This window comes from Rhinopithecus roxellana, chromosome 5, assembly GCF_007565055.1.
Source record: "Rhinopithecus roxellana isolate Shanxi Qingling chromosome 5, ASM756505v1, whole genome shotgun sequence".
Taxonomy (NCBI): domain Eukaryota; kingdom Metazoa; phylum Chordata; class Mammalia; order Primates; family Cercopithecidae; genus Rhinopithecus; species Rhinopithecus roxellana.
Genome location: NC_044553.1, coordinates 30,583,716 through 30,608,177, shown reverse-complemented (window position 1 = coordinate 30,608,177; position 24,462 = coordinate 30,583,716). Strand labels below are relative to the sequence as shown.

Genomic DNA, 24,462 nt, shown 5'->3' with positions numbered 1-24,462 from the left:
TTTACTCCACGGAAATCCTGACTGCACAAGGAGAGTCGTTTCCAACCTCATTAGGCTCTGGATCTCTTAGGATCCTTCAGCTTCTTACCTCTTTAGCCCAAGAGGCTGTCCAGGTTATTTAGTCCTTAACTCTTGACCCCGTGGAATGCATATCCCCTCCCCAGGAGGCCCCCTGCCCCTCTTCCCTTCCCCCAAACCAGACGTATGTACCCACCCTAGGCTCCTATTCTCCATACTCAGGCACAAGTGTTTCCAGTAATCAAAAGCATTGGAGTCTTTCAAGATAAATTCAAGACTGGTTGAAGCAGAGAGGTGGAAACCGGGGCCCAGTAACTAAGCATGTATGGAGTCAGAAAAAGCCTAAGCGGCACTACATCATCTGCAATGAACTGGGTTTATTGTTAGAGTTGGAGGTGGCTCCGTTACAGCAGCTGGGAACTATAGCAGGGAAGTGTGGGGAGGAGCAGAGCACAGCAGCACGGGGAGGGTGGAGCTAGGAAGAACACAAGGTGGGCTCATTTTGGTTTCCCAGTCGTTTGCCAGAGAAGGTAAGCCCACATGACTACCAGCTTCTGGGTTTCTCAGTCTGGCAGTAGTCTGGCAGGGCTGCTCACTGGCTTGCTTGGGGTGAGGTCCTCTCCTGGGGTGGTATTTTCAGCCCGTTTTCATTTCACTCTGTAGGAGTTAAGCTATGGCTCAGCTTCTCCCTTTTTCCTTCCTCCCTCTCATTTTCCCTAAGTCCTCTGGCCTGGCCTCCACCTCTCAGATCCTCTGTCCAAGAGCAGGTTTGGAGAGGCAGCCAGTGTTCCCATTTCAGCTGCAGGATGGCATAGTGGAATGTTGGGGGAGTCACACATTGCTGGGGTGTCAAATGTTGGGATGTCAGGCAGTGGCTTATTTTTAACCCATTACACACCAGGCCACAGCAGATGACCACATGCACAGAAGCCAAGCAGGGGATGAGAAGGGATCAGGATAATTGAAATGGGGTGAGTAAAAACTTCAAAGAGTCAGGGAGTTTGGAAGAATTCTGGCATTGGGGCTTGGGCTCTCCTTGCCCTTTTGTGCTGTCCGGACACAGCCCTGGGATGTGAATGGTATAAAGCAGGGGCTGGGGGATAAGCTCCTTTCTCCTTTCACCAGTTTGTTGGTCTAAAGAGCTTCAAGTTTTAAATTGAGACATTCAGATACTGAGGGAAGCAGTAGAACAGTGTAGCAGTGGGATACCCCCAGGCCCCTGCTAGAATTCAGACACTGGTGGGTGAGGAGATGGGGGATGGGAAATGGAGAAAAGGATGCAGCTCTGGGCACCTCACTGACAGTATCCTGCCCCCAGGTCACATAAATTACTATTGGAAATCCTTCCCGGGATGCCAAATAAATAGATTGAGATAAAGAGGTCCCTGGATTTGGGGATATAATCTCCCTCTACGAGGGAGGAGGTTGCTCTCTGAGACCCATCCTCAGTCCCCATTCAATCCCAGCATTTGACAGTGCTAGGAGAGGGTTCTCAGGCATCAGATGCTATCTTATTCTAATTTTTCCCCTCCCCATCCTCCCCCTGTTAACTTTGGTTTGAGACCCCTCTCAGGAATGGATGACGGGGGGGGGGGACAACCCCTCCCACTTAGCCCAGCCCAAGTCCCCACAACAAGATATCTCCCTCCCCTCCCCCTAGCTCCCATCTCCCTCAACCCCAAAGGACTCAGCAGTAGCCATTCTCTAAAGGAGCTGGGGGAGTGGATCCTTGGGGAAGGGAGGGCGGCTCTTTCAGAACTCAATCTTGCAGGCAGGGAAGGACTCATCCTGCATGACCACGGTGCTGCTGCTAGCCAGGACCAGGACATTCAGTTGCTGCTGCTGCTCATGAGTTTGTTGGTACCACTCACGAGTCACCTCCGTGTCATGAGTAGGGATCAGAGTCACCTAGGAGGGAGATAAGACATGCCTGATGTGAGAACATGAAGGGAAGGTAGGTGAGGGGGAAGGGGCACCTGATGGTCTCAGAAGCAGCCCTGCTGCCCTTAGAAAAGGCCTATCCTTTAATAAATAGGGACTGTGTTCCACTATTGCCTCTGAGTGAGCTTTGACCAGACTACTTCCTTGGTGTCCTTTGCTACTCACCTGAAGATTCTCCCCCCACTGGGCCTTGCCCTCCAGCAGGGCATCCAGCACAGCCCGGCTTGGCTCTCCATTGGCAGGGTCATTCCCACTGACCACATAGTAGGATGCACGTACTCGACGGAAGAAGTCAAGGTCCGCAGTCTTGCCACTGCAATGATTCGGGATGTAGGCGAGATCCACATATACAGGGGCACCAGAGCCGCCCTTGGAACTCAAGGCCACTGTAGAGACAAGCCAGGATTCATTGTAGAGGAAAAGTGGAACCCTTTTGGCAACCTTCCCCTCTTTCCCATTCCTGGAGTCTGACCAGCCCACACCCAGCCCTAACCCACTCTCTGCCACGTTTCATGATATACGTACTCGGTCCTGCCTTGAGTCCATTGACTAGGCCTTTGGACGTGGGGCTGTGTCCATCCTTTTCCTCTGCTGGGGTGACCTGGCTTGTAGTGCTGCGTGGTCGGGGTGGGGCCCGGGATGCTCGATCTGCAGGCCCTTTACCAGGGGTGGGTGAGCGTTTTCCCCGAAGATCCAGACGCCGTGCAGGGGACGCTGGCTTGGCCTTGCCTGGGGCCCTGCGCCCTACTCGCCCCTGAACCTTCTCCTTCTCCCGTAGCCTCTCTACTCTCCCAGACTCTGAGCTGAGCCCCTCGGGGTCAGCCATGCACACGTCAGGGCGGGGAGGGGATGGGCGGGGGTCTGGCTGTGGGAGAGGGGGTGGGTCATGGCCAGGCCTGGGGTGGTGAGTACCACTGACACCCCCAGCTTTGTCCACAGGCAGGAAGTCCCCGTCTTCATCTGAGTCGAGAGCTGCCTCGGCTGTGATGGATGGGCACTCCTCAGTTTCTGGCGGGACATCAGAATCTGACTGTGAGGAGCCTGAGTCACTGGCTGATGTGGGGGGTGTCTCATCAGTCACAGGGCATGGGCCCCCAGTGGTCCCTGGCCCTCCTGCCCGACGGCGCCCCCCTCTTCCTACTAGTCGAGCTTCCTCAGTTGAGAGGTCGCTATCATCTGTGGATGGGGGCAGAGGTGGGTTCAGGAAGGATGGGGAGAGCTCCCCACGATGGGGCCGGGGCTCAGTGTCACATCCCTGGGGCCCAGCTTCGACCTCAGGAGAGGCACTGCTGGGTGGGCCCCCGGAGCCCCCTGCAGGACACAGTGGCTGCTCAGGGGAGAGCAATGTGTCAGGCCGGGAGCTCCTCTCAGCTCCTTCAGGCCAGGCCCCACGTTCCCAGGCAGGACAAGCCGCAGCCTCTTCGTTTTCAGCCTTGGCTGGGGCAGGGCCTGGGGGGTTAGGGCTGGTTTCAGTTGGGCCATTGGCTGCACAGTCATCAGAGGGACCCTGGAAGGGGCTTGGCTTCTCCATGGCTGCCCCTGAGCACTCCAGGTGGCACGGCAGGGTGCCATCACCCATGTCTCCAGGCAGGCTTGGAGCCGGAGCTAGGGCCAAGTCCAGTGAAGCTGGGGGTGCTGGGCTCAGAGGAGTGAGGTCCCAGAGGCTGTGGGCAGCTGGTTCCGTTCCTGGGTCCAGCTCTCCAGACTCCTGTTCTGCAGCCTCAAGGCCTGGAGAGAAGCGCTCAGCCACACTTGAAATCACAGGTGTGGTAGCTTCAGAGGAGGAGCCATCAGACAGGGCTGGTGAGGCAGGTCGTGGCAGATTGGAGAGGAGAGGGGCCCCAGGAGAGCTGGGTGATGGGAGCTGGGGCAGCGAGGAATCCAGGCTGGGGGCCTTGGTCACTTCCAGGTATTCATCATGCCGGGTTCTGGTGGGGGGTCCTGGAGCCAGAGCCAGAGCTCGGTCCCCAGAGAAGGCAAGGGAGCCACAGGGTGCTGAGCGGGGTTCAGCTGGAGAGGGTAGCTGTTGGGGAGCTGGCTGCAATGAGGAGAAGCCAAAGGCTGAAGCAGGGAAGTCCAGACTGGGTCGGGCAGGCCCCAGGTGTGAGTCCAGGGGAGGGCTAATATGTGCCTCAGTTTCTGGCCATAATGTGGGGGGCCCCATAGGAATGGGGTGAGGAGGACTTGGGGATTGGGCCCCTTTTTCTGGCTGTTCCCGAGCCCCCTTCTCCAGTTCTGAGTCACTAGTGCTGTCATCCCAATGACTCCGGCCTGATTCCTTGGGGGATGGGGACCTCCTATCTGGGCTGCAACTCAGGATGTTACCATTAAGAGGGGGGCTTGGGCCTTTGCTCAGGATAGGAGCACGGGGGGGAACTGCAGGTGGCGTGAGGCTGGGCTCCACACTTGGCGCTGGCTCTGGCCTTGGGGGTACAGTGGGTCCTGCCAGGGCTGCATAGCTGAAGGTTGGAGTGTCAGATTGGAGGCTCTTGGGTGAGACAGGAGATGAAAGCTCCTTCTCTGCAGATGTGTTTCGGCCGGCAGCCTCCTCCTTGGTTGAGAGGCGTGGGGGCCAATCCCCAGCTGCTCCAAGTGGAGGCTCTCTAGTGGGGCATGCAGGGCCAAGCCCAGTAAGCATCATCTGCTCATAGATGTCTGCATACTGAAAGCTTCTCTCATCAGGATAGGGTGTGGGCTCTCTCTGCTCTGGCTCAGTCTGCTCAGGCTCCGTGGTGGCATGGCTTTTGCTGGCCTCTGGTACCTTTGAGCTGTGTGAGCTTTTGTCAGGAGCCTCAGCCCTACCTTCTTTTTCCCTTTCCCCTTCTGCCTTGCGGTAGTCCTTCCCCAGCGGGGAGTATGGCCCACCTTCCAACTCAGCTGCCCCCTCCTGCACTGCAGCCACCACACTGTCATACTCAGCTGTGCCCCAAGAGAAGGGTGCAGGAGTGTGGGGCTCTGGGGCAGGGATGGGGGGACCTGGAGCTGGGGAAAGGGGTGGAGGAGGGAGGGGTCTGTCCTTGGGCACCCAGGGTGGGATGTCAGCCAGCCATGAGGGGGTAGTGGGTTCATTTTTCATGGATGGCGTGAGCTTAGGGTCTGGGATAGGACTCTCTTGTCCTGGGGCTGAAGGAACCCTTTGTCCAATCATCTCAGGTGGGGAAGCCGGAGGGGAGATGATCTCAAAGGGAGAGCGGGTCAGTTTGTCCTCTTCCTCTGGTGGCAACCCAACTGGTGATTCAGCAAGCCAGCGCTCCACCTCCAGCCCCTTCTGTGGGGAGGATTCCTGGAAATCCTTGAAGTCTGAGGCCCAGGGGCTCCGGGTTGTGTGTTCCCGCGGGGGCACTTCTTGCTCATCGTCTGGGCCCTCGTCTAGGAAAGTGCTTTCCCGTTCCTCAGTGTAGCGTAGGCGGGCCCCCTGGCCATCCAGCTCGTGAGGGAACCAGACTTTCCGCTCACAGCTTAGCTCCCTCCAGTATGTGTCCTGTTCCAAGGCCACATCCTCTCTGCCTCTCCAATACCTATTGTCCTGCTCAGGAGATGTGTCCTTCCATGCCGGGGCAAGCTCTTTCTGTTCTCCAACCGGCTCTTCTCTGGTAGGAGATGTTTCTCGCCACTCCTGGACCACATCCTGCCCCCTCCAGTACTTCTCTTCCTGCTTTCTGGCCTTGCCCTCCTGCACTAGGCTCTCTTCCAGGCCCAGAGCTTTGGTCTTCTCCAGAAGAGCTTCTAACTTCTCTTCCATGGCCTTGACCTTTTCTGGGGATTTTTCCTCTAGCATCTTTGGTTTCCTGGTTTTATCCTCCTGCAGTAGGCTCTCCTCCTCCTGAGTTTGGTCCTTCTCTTCCAGAGCCTTAATGTTTTGTTCCAGGGCTTCATCCTTCTGTCCCAAAGCCCAGTATTTTTGTTCTAAGGCCTGATCCTTCTTTTCTGAGATTTTATCCTTTTGTTCCTGGGCCTGGTGTTTCTGTTCAGGGGCTTTGTCTGTCTGTTCTAGCTCTCTGCCCTTCATTTCAGTGACCGTGTCCTCTGGAGACTTATGTTCAACACTTCTGACTTTTTGATCTAAGGTTTTGTCTTTCTCTTCTGGGATCTTATCCTTCTTTTCCAGGACCCGGTCCTTTTGTTCTAAGTCTTTATCTTTTGGTTCCAGAGCCTTGTCCTTCTGTTCCAGGGCTGTGTCCTTTTGTTCTAAGGCTTTGTCTTTCTCTTCTGGGATCTTATCCTTCTGTTCCAGGGCCTTATCTTTTTCTTCTAAGTCTTTGTCTTTTGGTTCCAGGGCCTTGTCCTTCTGTTCCAGGGCTATGTCCTTTTGTTCTAAGTCTCTGCCTTTTTGTTCTAAAGCCTTATCCTGCTGTTTCACAGCCTCGTTCTTTATATCCAGAGCCTCATCTTTCTGATAGATGGCTGTATCCTTCGGCTCTACCACCTCCTTGTACTCCAGAGTTTTGTCTTTCTGCTGTAAAACTTCATCCTTTGGCTCAGGTTCCTTCTTCTGTTCTGAGGTTCTGTCTTTCAACCCTGGAACTTTATCTTCCCACTTGATGGCAATGTCCTCCAAGGCAGGGCTTGGCAAAGACTCAGGACTCTTGGAGAAGGAGCTCTCAGGTGTCAGAATGTGTTCGCCAGGGCTTGTGATCGCCCCAGGTAAGTACTTCCCATTTCCCGAAGGTGTAGAGTGAGAGAATGAGCTGGCAGGTGATTTCCTGTCAAGGCTCTCATCTGTGATGTTTGTCTGTGCAGAGTATCGAGTCATCCCATCTGTGGGAGGTGACACGGTGGCTGCATGGGGCTCTGGAACAGACATGGGAGCTGCATGGTGAGAGGTATCCTCGGCCTGCATCAGATGCCCCGTTTCTTCCTTCCCAAGGTTTAGTTCCCCAAACTGGAGGGTGCCAAGGCTTTCTGGAGAGAGTTGCTTAGAAGAGACATCCAGGGAGGTCTCCTTGCTGGGACTCTCTTCTGACAGAGAAAGTGACTGGGTGTCTTCTGGAGATACCTCTGGCCAACGGTCTGTGTGTAGGTACTGCTCTGTTAGGCCATAGGGAGACTTGGGGGTGGGCTCTTGGTTGGCAGTGTCTGGGGAGGCCACGCTGAGGACAGAAAGGGATTCTGCATCGTCAGGAGAGAGGCTTCTGTCAGGATATCTGAGCACCTCATCTTTCTGAGGTTTGATAGGTTCTTGGGGTAATGTCCTCAAACCTCTGGGAAGGGCTTCTGCTCCCAGAATTGGGCCTGTGGGCTCTCCTGCCTCCATAGTCTCAAAGACTATTGCTTTATCCTGCTCTGGCAACAGTTGAATGGTACAGCCTGTAAGTCTCTCATCAGTGCTGACAGGTGCTTCCTGGGCCTGGGGGCTCCTGGGAGGAGAAAGCTTCTCTTCCTTCTCTAGTGTGCCCTCTTCAGGCCCTGGCTTGACTGTCTCCTCTGCAGCATCTTCCTTGCCCACACCTGGTGTGCGTTTAGTGTCTCCCCAGGAGTCTGCTTCCTGAAAGTCTTGGGGCTCAGACTTTTCTTCCACTGGGGACTGATGAAAGGGTGTGTGGGTGGCACTGGGTGGGCCAGATGGTGGAGGAGAAGCCATCTTCACTGTGCTGTCATCTGGGCTAAGGCACCGCTCCTCCGCTTCTCCAAGGGCTGGTTCCCCTGGATGTAGGGCATGCCCAGGGGCACTAAACACTGGAGTTCCATATTGACTGCAAAGTTTCTCAGACATCTCTACATTTGCTGTCTCCTCTTCCTCTTCCACAGCTCTCTCTCCAGACAAGCCTTTCCCTATGATCTCTCCTCTCTTCTCTGACTCCCCAGTCACAGAGAAGTCCTCACAGGGTGGTGATTTGAAGCCCTTGTCTTCTTCCAGTGAGGAGGTGGGTGAGATGGTACCAGCCGATGGCACATAGTCCAAGCCCTGCGTAGCTTCAGTACGGGAGGAAGGGATGCTTGTGACTGTGTCAAGCAGCAGGGAGCTCTTGCCTGTCTCCTCTGTCTGGGGAGCTGTAAGTGAGGCCACAGATTGGTCCTCAGCCACTGATGTGGCAAAGGAAGAAAGTTTGTCACACTCAGTGATTGAAGTGGCTGAGGACACATGTTCCTCTTCAGCCAAAGGGGCAGCCACTATGTTAGTGGGGTAGGTGAGTTCAGTCTCTGGCGCTCCATAGACTTTGCCAGAGGTAGCAGGAACAGCACTATCGGCAGGTTGGCTGGCTTCGAATGGGCCAGCACCTTCAGGCCCGGGGAGGTCATATGTACTTGTATGAAATCTGGGTGGAGCTGGGCGCTCCTCCGGCTCATCATGGATCTCCTCATCTGAGATGGTCTGCTCAGTCTCTGAGTAGCCAGGGATTGTCTCATCCTGGATGTAAGAGACATGCTCAGTGGCTCCTGCAGGTGTGGTCAGGCTGCTTAGGAATGACGAGGTCTCCTTCTCAGGGGCCTTGCCCTGGAGTCCCAATTCCCGAACCCCAAAAGCCTCCCTGCTCCTTGGAGTTACCTTCAAGGCTTCCTGCATATGTTTTTGGTAAAAACCCTCAGCTTTTGTCGCGTCCTCTTCCTCCTCATCTGAAGGGTGTACCTCCTCCATTTCTTCTAACTCAGCCTTTTCTATCACATCCTCCTTTACTTCAGGTTCACTTTCCTCTCTGGCTTCTGTTCTGTCTGGGAGCCTCTCTGCTTCCCTCTGTTTCTTTTCCTCCCAGGTATCTTTCTCTTCCTCTGTTTCAGCCCCAGAGTCTAGGCCTCTGTCCTTGCTGCCTTGTTCCTCAGGGACCTCTGGGACAACCTCTTTCTCCTTCATCACATGTTCTTCTTGTCCCAGCCCTGGAACAGAGGGTGGTGTTGCCTGGATAGCTGTACTTGGGGGTCCCTCCTCTGCAGTGTCTAGAGGGAATGGCTTATCTCCTAGTCCTATGTCCCTTTGTTCAGCCAGTAAAGCCCTCTCCTCACGCTTCATCTCCTCAAAGTCCTGTGTGAGGTCCTCTGGTGAGGACAGGACCAGCTCCCTGTGCCCACTGATGGTTGGGAGTGGTACAGCCCCCTTCTGGGCTGGGGGTGTCCGGGGCTCGGAAGACAGCTCCTTCTCCCCACGGATAGCACGGCTCCTGTCTACTTTGACTCTTCCAGGGGCCTTGGCTTTGTAGAGGGTCTTACGTACCTCAGGAGTAAAGGGCTTTAGGTCTGGCTTGGAAATCTTCTTGACCTCAGGTTTGGTATCTTTCCTCTTCTCCTCCTTCTTGGCATCCTTCTTCTCCTCCTTCCTTCCTTCATCCTTCTTGAGCTCTTTCCTCTCCTTTTTGATCTCTTTTTTCTCTTTATCTTTTTTTTCTTCCAGCTTTGATATCTTTTCTTTAAGGTGTTTTTTCCCTACCTTGTCTTTGATCAGCTTTCGCTTCTCTGCCTTCAGTGCCTCACTTGACTCTGTCCTCACCCTCTCAGGCTTGGTAGACTTCTCTGGGGGCTTCTCAGATGACTCTTTTGCCTTCTTCTCTGTTTTGGCTAACTCCTTGGCCAGCTCTGAGCGGGCCTCCTTGGCTCCCTCTTCCACCACCTCCTCCCGTTTGGCCAACTTGCTCACGGCTGTCTTGGTAGTGGCTTTGAGGCTCTCCTTGCTATCAGCCCGCTGTTTGATTTTGCTGGGCTTGAGGTTGGTAGGCACAGCCCCAGAAGCCAGGTCCTTCTGCGTGGCCACAGGGTAACGCAGGAAGTCCAGATGCCGAAGCTTTTCCAGGCCCTCCAAGATCTTGTTTTGGGGAGCATTTCCTGGAAAAAGCACACGCACAATCTTCTCAGTGGGGTTGGCTGGTAGCCAGACCACCAGAGCAGTGATAGAGGTAAGGTAGGGCACGGAGATCTCAGCCTCCTTTCCATTGGCCAGCACGATGCCTGTCTTGGCTTTACTATTGCCTGCCCACTTTTGCATGAGGAACTGCATCTCCTTGCTGTCCTTGACAGGGTTGAGGACATACATGTCCAGTCGGCCCACACCCATTTTGTGGAAGAGGGTCAGTGGCTCAATGGTGTTGCTGACCACACGATACAGAGGCTCAGCCTGGATGCCCAGGCGGTTTAAGTGCTGCAGAGTGAGGCAGGCCTCCTCAATGCTGCGCTTGGCTTTCCGGGAGGCATCAGGAAGCCGCAGCTTTTCAGGCACGTTGAAAAAGACAACTCCAAGCTCAGGGGAGATAAGGTTCTTCACCCAGTCGCTGTAACTGCTAGAGCCCTGGGACTGCTCCTCCTCTAGCTCTGCCACTTTGCGCTGCAGTAGTCCATTGATGCCTGGCAGATTGTCTGCCCCAATGTGTGTGAGTAGCACCGAGTCAATGCGGTCCAGGTGCCGCACCAGCTTCCAAAAGCAGGACTTGCGATCAGAGCCACCATCCACCAGGATGTTGAAACCATTGACAGCAAAGAGGGCAGAGTCCCCACGACCACCTGGGAAGATGTAGCAACAAGGCTTGGAGAGCTTGAGAAAGCCCCCTGATGTCGGGGGCTCTAGCAGGTCAAATGGGGATGGCACGTCCACAGTCTCAGAGACATACTCGGAGAATTCAGCCACGCCATCCATGGTGGGCAGCGTGGGCTCAGGGTTTAGCCGGAGGTGCAGGGTCTCTTGGGAACTGGATAATCCCAGGTGGCTCCAATCACCTTCCCCTAAGCACGACACGGTGAGGAAGGCCTGGATCCCAGGGTCTCTATTGCTGAGCAATTGGGAGATCTAGAAGAATAGGAGATAGAAACCTGATCAGGTCACTAGAGTTGTTTTGGTCTGACTCAGATTCAGTACCCTAATCTTCACCTCTCTCCAAGGTGAACTCTTACCTTTCTGCCAGGAACCCCCATGGTCAAGCAACATGAGACTTTCCCTTAGATCCCTCCCACAGCTCTAGTGCTGCCCTTTCTCCTGGATACTCTGGCATGGAACTTACCTCGGGGTTGTGAAGGACCTGGGCAAAGTTTTCATAGGAGTAGGTGCCACTCTGTAGGACGAGGTCTCCCCCGGGCTCTACACTTTGCCCACTCAAGATTAGTAGTTTATGAGCTGATGAGCTGCTAAGAAGATGGTGAACCTGGAATGGAAGAAGGGGAGTGGTCACAGATCTAGGAAATCCAGGGGAAGGCAATGAATGGCTCCTCAGTACCTCAAGAACATGCTCCCAACTGGTGTCCCTCACAACACCTCCAGAGTGGGCTGGGGACAATAAGTCAGCGTAGATGGCAGAGAGAGGAATTCTTGGCCTAATAGTGGTAGCACTGGCGAGGGTGGGTATAGCACTTGCATGAAGCCTGCTTGGCAAGGCACAGGCCCTGGCCTTACCTCAGAGCTGATGCTGTCTGCACTGGGATTTACCAGGATGATGGTCTCTAGGATCTCACTCTGGTGGCAAAGGGTCCTCTGGCCTGAGGGAGAGATGTAGGAATTTATATTGAGAATAGGTATAGAAATTGTGGTGCAGGAGAGGAAAGAATGTGCTATCAGGAAATGGGGCTTAGAGGAAAGAGAAACTTGGGTATCCTTAGGCTCTGTCACCTTGGATACTGCTGAGTAAGGTCTAGGAACTGGCTCCTCCAGCCCTTCCCTTAGAGGGCTTCCACCTCCCCTCTCCCACACTGGCTGTCCTCTCCTTCCCTTCATCTACCACACCCTCTGCTGCCTGTGCCCCCACCCCTCTGCCTGGAACTATGGTCTCAGACTGCCCTGTTGACAAGAAGCTTTTGTCCTTCTGGAGCACTAAGCTCCTGGTGCTGCCTGGGGATGGGGGGCTCAGCTGGAGAAGAGGGCCCCTGGGATGATGATCCTCACTTCCCCTTCTCCTTCCTGGCTTGCCTCTGCCCTGGGGTTTCCTGCCAGCAGAGTGTCTAGAAATAAGGAAATAGGAGCTTCTGTGTGGTACCTATAGACTCCCTACCCTTCTTGCCATCCAAGTCCAGAATTTCTGTTCCAGAAGACCCAGAGAAACCTGTGCTATGTAAACTTTTGGGGTTTTATTATTCAAAGAATGGACATAGGACTATAACTTCCTGTTCTGTCCTCTGGTTCCTCAGAGGCCAAGCCTGCACTAATACACATGCATACAATCATATTGTTCCCACTCAAAAGTTTTCATAGCACCCTCTTCTACCTCATCTTCATGTCCCAAGTTTCAGAGAGGCCAGATTCACTACCCCACAACTTATTCCTTGTGAACAGTTTCTTCTCTCATCTTTGCCCCTTTCCTAGGGGCCTCTACCACGGACATGGGGAGTGAAAGGTTCTTGAACAAGAAACATATTAATAAGGAAGGAGAGATTCAGGGTGTTCCCCAGGCCATGGAGTAGATAAGGCATCCCCATATCCCCTATTTCCCTTCTCCAGCCTCACATGAAACACCAAGCAATTCAGCAAAGAAAGAAAGTGGCAAATCAGACAGAAGATGCTGAGGAAGAATGCTGCCATCCCCTGCACCTGCCCTTCCTCTCCCAACCTCCTGTCCAATTGCAGTACATAGTGGCATTAACCTAACAGAGCATCCAACAGATGGCAGTGGGCTGTCTGGGGGATACTAGGGGGAGGGTTCATAATTTGTCCCTTAGACCCTCTTCTGTGACCCAACTGTCTCTTCTTTCTGGGGCTTGGACAAGAGAAGCCTGGGGCCAGGGCCTTTGTTAAGAGGAAGAGCCATGGTGCCAGGATCAGGCAGATCTGGCAGCACAGGGCTGCAGATGCAGCTGTGGGGGAAATGAACGATGGATGGTGTCGGAAGACCAAACCCCATACAGGGTGGGTTGGGCCATAGGGGAATTCAAGGGTTCCCTTCTATACACTTGAGAATTGAGGGAACATTTGAGATAAATTCAGAGGACAAGAGCCACCTCAGATGTAGGCAAGGGCAGGGCTTGGGGCAAGTGAGGGATATCAAGGTTCGGGAAGCTGCCAGCCTTAATTAGTTCAGATTTAGAAGGGCAAGAGCTCCCTCCACACAAATAAGGTCACAGATTTGAGGTAGGAGGGTCAGAAAGACAAATATCTATAGCACACACTGATTTGCTTTCTATCTACCACTCCCCACCCCCAACCATTCCTCACGGTCCCCATTTATCACCACAAGACTTCTATGATCCCAATTCCTGTCCTGACATAAGGTCCTATTCCTCACCCTATCCCTGGGAGTGGTTCTGACTTGAAATTACATGGTTTATATCCTTTCTGTGCCTCTGTTTTTCAGGCCTGGGAGACAGCCGTTTCTTCTGCTCTCCTGGCTCTCTCACTGAAGGGAACTGACTCGTTTTTTCCTTTTTCTTTGGAGAGGACCATCTTGTGAGGCAGGGGCACACAGTGCTAGGCTAGTGCTGGAGTGGGGGGTGGGCAGTGGTGCGGAGGCTGAGCAGGCAGGAGGGCAGGTGTCTCCGCAGTGAGGCAGAAGGGGAGGGGGGCCGGTTTGGGCAGCTGCAGTTTGCCGCAGTGTGTGAGTGTGCGCGCTGAGCTCTGGCTCCAGCTCCGCCCCCACCCCCCACCCCAGCATGACAAGTCATTTTCTTGGCTGCTTCTGCATGGGGGGTGGGGATGGGGGGATGCAGAGAGAGAGAAGAAACTGGCTTCTCTGTTCAAGAGCCCCCATCTTGGGAAGAGAAGCAGAGATGGGGTGGGGGTAGGGCTGAGACCGGGAACCTGTGAGGTTGACACGACGGGAAATGCAAGGCAGCCACTGGGGAGGGAGTTCTCCGTCTCCAGAGTGGCCTCAGCAGGGCCAGGAAGGGGGGGTTTAGAGTCTCAGTCTAAAGCTAGCCACCGGGAATAGGGTAGGGGGAGCCCAGTGCAAACCAGTTGATCTGTACGGAGGCGCAAGCCAGGTCTTAGTGACCCTTTCCTCCCTTCTTTTCCGTAGTGTCCCCCACCTTCCCTTACTTGGCAAAAACTCACTGCCCTGCTCACCCCCAGCACAGGAGCAGCTGAGCAATCCAGCAGCTGACACCCAGGGGCCCTCCCATTAGGCACATTCCCATAACATCCCCCTTTCTCTCAGATTCTTCTGCCTCTGACCAGAAACATAGCCCCCAAATTCCTCCAGCACCCTGGGCTGCCAGGCAGAGCCAGTGGCACCATCCACTGCTGCTGTCCCAGGCTGATGTCTCCCACCCCCGCCCAGCTGGAGAGGTGGACTGTCACAGCCCCTGGTGGCCTCTGGTTCTGGGTCCAGGCTGGGCCCACAGCCAGTAATGTTCATCTTCTCTCTCTATTTCTCCAGCCTGCCTTCTGCCACTGGGCTAGTTCGAGACGCATCAGATTAGGTACCAACCAGCACCCTTTCCATGACCCCCATCCCACCTCCCTATCACAGTGTATCCCCAGATGCCAAGCCCTTTGGTTCGGTTCTTACCCTGGGGTGTAGGAGGAAGCCTCTCATGGAGGCGGCAGCTCCGGCCTCAGCCGGCAGCTTCAGGGAAGAGTCTGCAGCACTTGGGGTGGGAGTGGGGGGGTGCTTGATGAGGAGGGCGGCGCCAGGGCGGGGAAGAGGGGCTGGTCGGTGACGAGGCACTGGAGACTTAACTGTTTCTTTGCCTTCACGACATCTGTGCTCTAGTGCTTTTGCTTGGCTCTGTGGGGCTGAGGGATTGTTTAACAGCTCAAAGAGCCTCTACAATGTCCTATGGCCCACAGGACCTTTCTCTCCAAACCCTGCTTGGTTAGGAAATACTCTTTTAGCATCAGCCAAAAGACCAAAGCCCCATGCTAGGGCACAGAGCAAGGCTATAGGAGGCATAAGCTGTGTGGGCTGTCCCCCTTCTCTTAGAAACCATCTGCTGCCTCTCTTCCTCAGATGGACCCAGGGAGTGACCTTCAGTCCCTGGAGGAGCAGGAGACAAAGGCTATGGGCCCAAAAGCATGGGGTAGGGGTGGGGAACTGCTTAAGAGAAAGGTTGGGGATGGGGAGATGTGCTGCCTTCTTCTGAACCTCAGCCCTACAGAAACCAAGGAGGGCAGAAATAAGTCTTATTTTAGGGTTAGAGGGTAGTTTGAAATTCTGGAGAGGACACATGGTCCCTAGCCTGCTGGGGTGGGGCACAGGGACCCTGAGAGCTACAAGAAGGTCTGTGGGAATGCAGCATAACACAGTAACCACACAGCCACTGATTCTTGGGATTCTTGAGTCATTGGGTATGAAGAGACAAGTCCCTGAAGGGACAGGGAGCTTTCTGCCTTAGAGTGAAGGAGTTAACAAGCACCAAAACAGATGACCAGGGCCTCCGGCCCAAGCAAGGTTGTAGGCCAATTATTAAATGTAACGGAAGTACTCTTTAGATTAAAAAAAAACAAAAAACAAAAAACCCTATAAAGATTTTGTAGGGTAGTTGGGTTCCTGCTCTCTCCTTGTCTCTTTGCCATCTCTGTATTATATTATTTTGATCCTTCTAATGTTGATCCTGTTTCCCTTAGTCTCTACCTCCATCTCAGATTTAGTAAAGTGCTCTAGGACTCAAAGGAAGGATCTGGAGAGCGATGGCACTTCCTTCCAACCTGAGGATGCCATGCTCTTACATAGTCCTTCCCTGCCCTCTTCCCATCCACCCTCCCCAGTCCTGGCCAGCTCCTAAGGCCTTCCTCACAATCACAGCTGCCCACTCACACCCCAACACTAGCCTCACCCTTGCCCCAGGCTGCCAAGAGCTACTTTTGAAGGTCAGAGAAGCCAAAATAGTCTGTGCTGTCAGCATCCCCCTTAATTGCAGCCACAGGAGAGGAGGAGCTGAGTCACTAGTACTCTTGGGGGTTGAGGGGACAAAAGAGGAGCAATCCTTGCTCAGATCCGGGGATGCAAATCTGCAACAATGGCAACAACCCCATTTGGGCGGCCATCTGCAGAGATACACAGGGAACAGGCTGAGTTCCGAGCATCACAAAAGGGAAATATCCCTCTTCTGCAACTTCATCGTTCTTATTTCCTCCCACCTCAAGCCTTCTATCTCCTCTCTGCTTTCTAGGGCCTTCTGGAGTGTGTTAGGAGGGAAACTTGAGTAGACATTTAGTTTACGAACAAAATAACATTTCCCAGACCAATACAGAGCCCACCCATATTCTCAGCTGCCACCCCCAAGGGCCACACCCTGGGCATGGTGCCAACTCACAGTGGAGTTTTCCTTCAGCCTTCACCCTCTGAACAGCTACCCACCACAACCAACTCTCCACCTGCTGTATTCCTAGGCTCTGCTGCAATGAAATGGTGAGATGCCAAAGAAGAAAGAGAGGCTTGAGCTGAGATACAAACTAAGATACGAAACCCTGGATTTGAGGCCTGATCCACCATTTTACTAATCATGCTGCTAAACAAGCGACTTAACCTCTCTCAGAGCCTGCTTCATAAACAATGAAATGAGTATAATATTAGTACCATCCTCCAATAATGCTGTGAGGTTTGAATTGTATAAAAGATGAAAGAAAAAAAAAAAGCTTCTTCATTCCTAGACTTCCAAATCTGCAATGTACAAATGCCACTGGAAGTCTTTCTCCCTTTTGTGGAAGATTTCTGAGAGGTCATCTAGGTGATCAAGGAAATCATAAATCAGGATCTCAGACCAGATCAACTCTGGAGAATTGTTAGCTCCCAGGTAAACCTAGAACTAAAGATGCCAGCAGTATGAGACTTGAAGTACTATTCATGTCCTTGCTTTCCCATTTCAGAGAGCAATGCAGACCCCTGTTCTAGGGGTTAATGAGCTGCTGTATTAATTCAGGATAACTTTTGTATTGGTAGAAGTAATAGAGCTATCACTTCCTAAGTCCATCAGTGGAAATGGAGAGTCAGACCAAGGCCTCCAGATTGGTCCCTCAGCCTGTATTTTTTTTTATTTATTTATTGAGACGGAGTCTAGCTCGTCGCCCAGGCTGGAGTGCAATGTCACGATCTCGGCTCACTGCAACTTCTGTCTCCTGGGTTCAAGCAATTCTCCTGCCTCAGCCCCCTGAGTAGCTGGGATTACAGGTATACGCTACCACCCTTCGCTAATTTTTGTATTTTTAGTAGAAAGAGCATTTCACCATGTTGTCCAGGCTGGTCTCAAACTCCTAACCTCAAGTGATCCACCCGCCTCAGCCTCCCAAAGTGCTGGGATACAGGCATAAGCCACCATGCCCGGACCTGTGTTTTTTAGTCTTAGAATATTAGTTATGAATTATGAACCCCCTTCTATTTCCTATAGGTATCCAATAGTAAAAGAATCAGAGAGTTATTGAAACTCAGTTTTCCACTGTCCTAATTGTTTCTGAATTTGTATTAGAATGTTCGGAAGATCCAGATTTTTTGTAGGGGTTAGAAAGTCACCACTGGAGAGACTACCTGGTGCAAAAATCACTTTGAAAACTTTTACCAGACTTGACCACTAGAAGGAGCTGGGCCACTGACTCTTTATCAGAGGGTCCCTTCTTTTCTGTGTGTGGTTATGTCAATGTGGAGGGTGCAGTGCCTAGGAATAATTGCACTCTCCTTGTCACTGTAGGGTACATTTTTGTCTGCTTTCTCAGCATTTTGGCCCAGGGCTTGAGGATAGGTGATAGGAATGGTGGCCCAGCCCATGGGGTAGTCAAGCCATAACACACTAGCATATCCCCTTGAGCTCATCCCAGCTGCCTGGTCCCCTTTGCGTCCTTACTAACAGAAGGCTGAAGGGAGGGGCAGTGTCTGCAGCTGCTCTGGGCTGACTGTTGTTTGTGGGGACAGCTGAAAGAGGAGCCAGCAGGGGTGGGGCTGTGGCTGTCTTGAGCTGTATGGGTTTTTCCAGGAAATTCTCTACTATTCTCCTGTGACATAGACAGACCATGATAAAAATGTCCAAACCTAAAAATATTCAGTATGCCAAAGTAAGCTCTGATCTAGAGTACATGGCCCTAAGCCCCTTGAGGACACCATAGCCAAACTCTTTGATGGAAAGGGCCTAGTGGGTGTTTATACATCAGTGTTTGTTTCTAAGAAGTGCCTGAGAATAACTATGTATTTCCCTGTAAGTGTCTTCCCAAGTAGCCCTGCATCTTAATCTGAAGAATGGCTAAGTACTTCGGTTTAAATTATTTTCATTTCTTACATTATTCCAGAAAGCAGCTTACTCTCAAGTCTCTGTAGCCAAAAGGACAAGGTTAGAGAATTCAGTGTGAATTATTAACATCAGCAGATAATCCCCAAACTTCTGTTCAGTCATTAATTTCATCCTCTGTCATCCCTGTATCTGGCCTTGCACTAAAGCTCCTAGGAGTACTAAGTGGTAAAACTGCCGATTTTCATCATCAGCGATAATGGAGGAAGCCATGACATGAGTAATTCTAAACAGAAGCATTCTCAAAAGAGTGAATAGCCTTCTTTACAGGAAGCCAATCACATCAGGAAGATGTCAGCCTCACATATATTAATATAAAATTGCTGTATATATTCCTAGGCTAATGGAGCTTTAGTCATATTAGCCTTATTTTCTCCAACTTCCTAGCAGCATCTATAAGCATCAGTGATCAGGAAATGATCAAAGATTTGGCAGTTAGGAGCAGTGGAAAAGGAGGAGAGGTAATTAAGGAAAGGTGATTACTATACTGGGTAATTGAGAATTATCTGTATAAGATATGAATTCAGTCATTCAGTTGCAGTGACTGTTGACCTGGATGGATTGTATATTCCATTAAGCTGCATGGATTGGTGTGTCAACATTTTCCAATAGCATAACAAGATACCTAGCTCTTTTTTTTTTTTTTTCTGAGATGGAGTTTTTCTCTTGTTGCCCAGGCTGGAGTGCAATGGCATGATCTTGGCTCACTGCAACCTCCGCCTCCCAGATTCAAGCAATTCTCCTGCCTCAGCCTTCCAAGTAGCTGGGATTACAGGGATGTACCACCATGCCCAGCTAATTTTGTATTTTTTAGTAGAGACGGGGTTTCTCCATTGGTCAGGCTGGCCTCGAACTCCCGACCTCAGGTGATCCCCCCACCTTGGCCTCCCAAAGCATTGGGATTACAGGTGTGAGCCACTGCGCCTGGCCTTAGCTCTTTTATAATAGCATGTAGAGCTTTCCTTAGTCACCTCACAGATATCTGTCATGGAATGGTAGTTCCTAAAATCTTATTTTCTCAAATCTCTAACCCACCCAGTCTTCCCACCCAGCAGAATGGGAAACTGCATTATGTGAGCTTTGATTTGGGCCAAATCTCAAAGTACAACTTGATCTTGTAGCAGTAAATTCAGGAGCCCCTTCCTCCACTCTGGATTTGATGGTGCCCATCATCGTGTAAGTACCAGGATTCCGTTGTGCCCTGGAGATCTGTTGGCTAAGCCAAAGCAGGAACCAGAAACCCTGAAACCTGTGCAGCCTGAAGAAAAATGCTAAGCAAGGGTCTAGGAAGATGAATGGGGGATTCTGGGGTGTCTGTAAAGGGAAGCAGGGAGACCGGGGTATGCAGAAAGGGGAACACAAATGAAGAGAGTGAATTTTTGCATGAGAGATGATTGATCACTAAGAGGAATCCCTCGTTTCTTTAGTGCATGTCAACAGCTATCCACAAACAATCCTCTTCTCAGGGAGAAGTTATGTTCTCCAGGCTCCTTCCACTATCAAACCATGTCTGCAAAGTATATATTTGCTATGTGGGGACAGCTATGGAATTCCATGACTTTCCTCCTCTATAAAGTTTCTCCCTTCTCCTCCACCCAAACATCCCGCAGTCTCCCAGGGAGACTGGACCACTGCTCTTCTGTGACCAGCTCTTACCCAAAGGACTGAAATAAAACATTAGTCCTAACCTTTGACCTCTGAGGAGAAGTGAGCTAGATGCCGGGTAATGAAGAGTCTCAATTGTTGGTTCAAGTCAAAGGATGACAGGTCAATGTTCCAGGAGAGAATCCCTGTGGGAGAAAAACAAAGAGGGTTCTGGATAAGGTTGCGGGTTGTGGGGTGGTGAGACTGCAGGAACACTTTCAAGTTCATAGAACAGGTAAGGAGAGGGAGGGTATATGGACAGTTGCCATGATCAGCCTCAGTGATGTCTCAAAGAAAGGTGGCTAGTAGTGGTATCTTTCTCCCAGTTTACACCTTTTCTAGGCTTTACTTGAGCCAGAGGGAGAAGGACAGAGTTTAGACTAAACTCAGTCATTAATGAGTTTATAGGTAGGAATTTTCTTGTAAGGTTCCCCAGTTGTGGTGGAAGTGACACCTAAGGGGCTATTCCCAGATACTGAGGGCTACCTTCCCCACATTTACAGCTAAGTAGGATTCTAGGTTCACCTTCTATGCTCCCTTCCTTGTCTCCAGCCCTCCACAGCTTGCTTCCACCCGCAGGTGGCTCCGCAGCACTGCACCACAGCACAGGCACAGCACTGGGGAGGGAGGTGAGGACTTAGGAGCTGGTAGCCACGAAGGTCACTTCGTTGTTGGCTGCTGGCATTCAGAGATTTGAGATTTGTACGGGGCGTTCAGAAAGCTCCCCGCGCTGGCTCAGGGACCATAAAGAAGATACAGCAAGATAGGGACATGGATTCTCCAGGGGATGGTGAGGACTTTCAGGACACCAGGTCCAAAACACTGCGGAGGAAGGTGTGACCAGAGGGGCCCCAGGGGCTGCACAGAGCTCCGCTGCCTCAGGGAGAGTGCGGAACACCACGGAGTGTGCGGGAAGGATAGGCAAGCGAGATGTTAGTAGAGCGAGAGCATACGGACACATGGCATGGAAGATGCAGGTGACAAGGGCGCAGATCTTAGGAAGTGCACACTAGGGATGGAGAAGCAGACGTATGCATTGGGAGTTGAATGCAGAAGGCGGAGAAGCACAGGGTGGAGATGCCTGAAGCACAGCCAGAACAGTGGCTCACCTTGTTCAAGGTGGGCCCGCACGGCCCTCAGCTGACTCTCTGTACCGATATCGCCGATCACAATTAGCAAAGAGTGCTTCTGCAGGTCCCAGCGTGCAGTCGCCACCGCGGCTCCGGCCTCGAACAGCGGCTCCGCGGGGTTCTGAGCCAGCAGTGCTCCGGGACTTCGGAGCCCCAGCCCCGGAGTCGTCTCCATGGCAACGCCGTGAGGCCGCGCAGGCCCGGCCTCGGTCTCCATGGAAACACCGGCGGAGTGTTAGGCCGGCAGCGTCCGCTGCAGGGAGAGTGCGCGCTGTTCTTAAAGGCTGGCGGCAGGTGCCGTTCATTGGCTGCTGCCTGTCAGGGGGCGGGGCACAGGCGCCGCAGGGGCGGGCCAGGGCCGGAGATGGAAGCTCCTGCTCTGCGGTCTCGCCAGGCACGAGGGTGGTGGCCGCCTCCTCCCTCCCATCACGTCCTCCCCAGTACCCCCAGGAGCTTCCACTTGGACTTGAACGGGGGTGGGGTCTCTGGGGAACCCACTGGAGGGGCGAGGCGGTTGCCTCGGCGCCGGAAGAAGCTTCTAGTTAAGATGTGTCCCTGATAAGTATTGTCTGGCAATTCCGCAGCCTCGCCCGAACTGAGGGGAGCCATCTTGTCCCTCTCTGTCTTAGAGTTTGTATCGTTGCCTCCATCTGTGTCTGTGTGTCTGTATTACCGTTGTTTGGCGTTTCTGTTTTTTGTCACTTCCTGCCTGGGTCCTGCCCGAGGTCTCCATCCTCGGCTTCCCTGTCCTTGCCCCAGGCCCTGGGAGTGCTCTGGGAGGCTGCGCAGTTTTGGAGGGGACAGAATGACCTTCCGGCCTTGAGTCCCTGGTGAGTTGTTATTCTGAAGATAGCAGTTGGCTGGCTACTCTCCATCTCTGCTGAGTGCAGGACGCGAGTGCGATGAGCTCAGACTGCAGCAAGGGGGATTTGAGTAAAACCTAGGAAAGACCTTTCCATCTTCAAGTGATGTGACAGTGAGACGGGTCTCCCTCAGGAGATTGTTGTATTACTTCCCCCCTCCCCGCTCCCGGGAGTTCTTAAAACAGAAGGGGCAATGTTTGCCCCAAAGAAGAGGTTGACAGTTCTAAGATCAAAACCAGAGAGGTTGGGAAAGGACTGAGGAGGCCTTGCACTGTTTTATGACTGACTGGAACATCTTTGTAAAAATGTGCTGTTAGTCTAGCCTCCCCCGTTCCTCAGTGTACCTCTACCTCCTCCACATGCCAGTCTCCTTTTACCCAGGATACCGAATCATTCTGTGCATGTATGTATGGGACTGCCTATATTTCACCCTAGAGCTCCAGCAGCACTTGTTTTTTTTTTTTTTTTTGGTCCCGTTTGCCTTCGCTTTGGAGATAGTACAGGGAAGAAAGGAGCACAGTACCAGATTCAGCAAGGCTGCCTGTGAGCCACATTTTGATTGGGCAGTGTCTGCATGTTAAATACTTCACAGTGGCTGGGCTCAGTGGCCCACGCCTGTAATCCCAGCACTTTGGGAGGCCAAAGTGGGCGGTTCACTTGAGGTCAGGAGTTCAAGACCAGCCTGGCCAACATGGGGAAACCCCGCCTCTATTAAAAATACAAAAATAAGCTGGGCGTGGTGTTGGACGCCTGTAATCCCAGCTACTTGGGAGGCTGAGGCAGGAGAATCACTTGAGCCCCGGAGGCGGAGGTTGCAGTAAGCCAAGATGCACCACTGCACTCCAGCCTGGGTGACAGAGTGAGACTCTGTCTCAAAACAAAACAAAACAAAAACTTTACAGCAATCCTGGTCCCTACCAGGGAGCATGTGTTACAGGAAAACAGCCAGTCCACTCTGCAACCAATTTGGACATGGCCCTGAAAATCCTTTTGCAGCAGAAAGGGGAAAAGAAGAGTACTGGCAGAATGTCAGATGGTGGGGATGCCTCACCCTCTAGTCTCATGACTATGACACATGAGACAGTGTTCCACTGTACCTCTGCCCCACCCCACCCCCCACTATTTGTGGATCTGAATCTGGAAAAGAGCTTGGAGAGATGTACAGGCCTCCTCTTCTGCAATCAGAAAAAGAGTACCATGTGGAGGCAGAGAGCCAGAATAGGTTGTGGGGAGAAGGAGACAGTTTCCATAGCAACTGTAGAGATGAGGCCTCTAACTAGCACAGGGTCTCAGTATAAAGGTCAGCAGTAGTTAACCAAAGATTCGGCTTTCATCAAGTCTGACAAACAGACTAGACAATAGATCTGAATGGTATAGGGAAGGATCACACACTGATTAGATTAGATGGTAGGGGCAGAAACTCAGCCTTGTGATCTCAGGCCCTGCTAAATTGGGTTTTATTAATTACAGTGCAAATGTAGATTATGGTAGTACTAAAATTGCTTATGTGTGCTGGATGAGTATTTTGCAGGCTCATTGCCAAAGGCTGACAATGTCACTGAAAGATGGGCTATAGGTGTCTGTTAATTATCCTCCTCTTTCCTTGGTTAACAGTATTCCAGCCATTCTACTGAGTGATGATTCCAGTATGATTATGTTGTCAGAATATATATATATATATATATATATTTAGAGACAGAGTCTTGCTCTATCAGCAAGGCTGGTGTACGGTGGCATGATTGTAGCTCACTGTAACCTCAAACTCCTGCGCTCAAGTGATCCTTGCACCTCAACCTCTGGAGTAGCTAGGACTATAGATGCATGCTATCACACTGGACTAGTTTGTAAAAATTTTTTGTAGAGACAGGGTCTTTGTGTGTTGCACAGGTTGGTCCCAAACTCCTGGCCTCAAGCAATCCTCTTGCCTTGGCCTCCCAAAGGACTGGGATTACAAGTGTGAGCCACTGTGCCCAGCCCAGAATTTTTTTTTTTTTTTTTTAAGACGGAGTCTTGCTCTCTTGCCTAGGTTGGAGTGCAGTGGCATGATCTCGGTTCACTGCAACCTCTGCCTCCCGGGTTCAAGCAATTCTTCTGCCTCAGCCTCCTGAGTAGCTGGGACTACAGGCCTGCACCACTATGCCCAGCTAATTTTTGTAGTTTTAGTAGAGATGGGGTTTCACCATATTGGCCAGGCTGGTCTCGAAGTCCTGACCTCATGATCCACCCACCTCAGCCTCCCAAAGTGCTGAAATTACAGGCATGAGCCACTGCGCCTGGTCCAGAAAATATTTTTAAATGTTAAATTGCACATAGCACTGTCCAAAGTGCTCTATAAAGAAAACTGTGGCCAGGAGTGATGGCTCACATCTGTAATCCCAGCTGTTTAGGAAACTGAGGTGGGTGGATCACTTGAGCCCAGAAGTTCAAGACCAGCCTGGGGTACATAATGGAACCCCATCTTTACAAAAAATACAAAAATTAGCCAGGTGTGGTGGTGCATGCCTGTAGTCCCAGCTACTCAGGAGGCTGAGATGGGAGGATCAATTGAGCCCAGGAGGCAGAGGCTGCAGTGGGCCGAGGTCTCGCCGCTGTACTCTAGCCTGGTCAACAGGGCAAGCCTCTATCTCAAACAGAAAAAAAAAAAAGAAAAAAGAAAACTGTGGAGCATTAGCATCTGTGTCCCGGAATTTTATAAGCAAAGACAGAAAATGCTCTGATACATATGCATAAGACATAGAAAGCTGAATAAAAAATTAAATACATATATGAATTATGAAGAATTTAAAAACCTATTTTGAATTTAGGAAGTGTGC

The 24,462-nt window shown here is 51.9% G+C and overlaps 2 protein-coding genes across 2 annotated transcripts; both read right to left on the bottom strand.

Moving 5' to 3' along the window:
* Positions 1-371: 371 nt before the first annotated feature.
* On the bottom strand, positions 372-14,402 carry MAP1A (microtubule associated protein 1A). The gene is made up of 6 exons (XM_010383805.2): positions 14,307-14,402; positions 11,267-11,349; positions 10,878-11,018; positions 2,485-10,666; positions 2,125-2,345; positions 372-1,926 (listed from the first exon to the last, which is right to left on the bottom strand). Exons 4-6 carry the CDS (start codon positions 10,514-10,516, stop codon positions 1,771-1,773), a joined length of 8,409 nt encoding a protein of 2,802 aa, XP_010382107.1. The 5' UTR covers positions 10,517-10,666; positions 10,878-11,018; positions 11,267-11,349; positions 14,307-14,402; the 3' UTR covers positions 372-1,770.
* On the bottom strand, positions 14,262-21,003 carry LOC115897547. Its single transcript, XM_030930800.1, has 3 exons — positions 20,766-21,003; positions 19,701-19,802; positions 14,262-14,533 (listed from the first exon to the last, which is right to left on the bottom strand). Exons 1-3 carry the CDS (start codon positions 21,001-21,003, stop codon positions 14,262-14,264), a joined length of 612 nt encoding a protein of 203 aa, XP_030786660.1.
* Positions 21,004-24,462: the final 3,459 nt, after the last annotated feature.

Excerpts from the sequence above, each read along its gene's own strand:
- MAP1A (XM_010383805.2), bottom strand. The coding sequence starts at position 10,516 with ATGGATGGCGTGGCTGAATTCTCCGAGTATGTCTCTGAGACTGTGGAC. Across the intron at positions 2,346-2,484 it reads TGGACTCAAGGCAGGACCGA|TGGCCTTGAGTTCCAAGGGC; the intron begins GTACGTATATCA and ends TTGTCTCTACAG. Across the intron at positions 1,927-2,124 it reads AGTGGGGGGAGAATCTTCAG|GTGACTCTGATCCCTACTCA; the intron begins GTGAGTAGCAAA and ends TCTCCCTCCTAG.
- LOC115897547 (XM_030930800.1), bottom strand. The coding sequence starts at position 21,003 with ATGGAGACCGAGGCCGGGCCTGCGCGGCCTCACGGCGTTGCCATGGAG. Across the intron at positions 19,803-20,765 it reads GCGGGCCCACCTTGAACAAG|GGATTCTCTCCTGGAACATT; the intron begins GTGAGCCACTGT and ends TTTCTCCCACAG. Across the intron at positions 14,534-19,700 it reads CTTCTCCTCAGAGGTCAAAG|CCCCACAGAGCCAAGCAAAA; the intron begins GTTAGGACTAAT and ends ACAATCCCTCAG.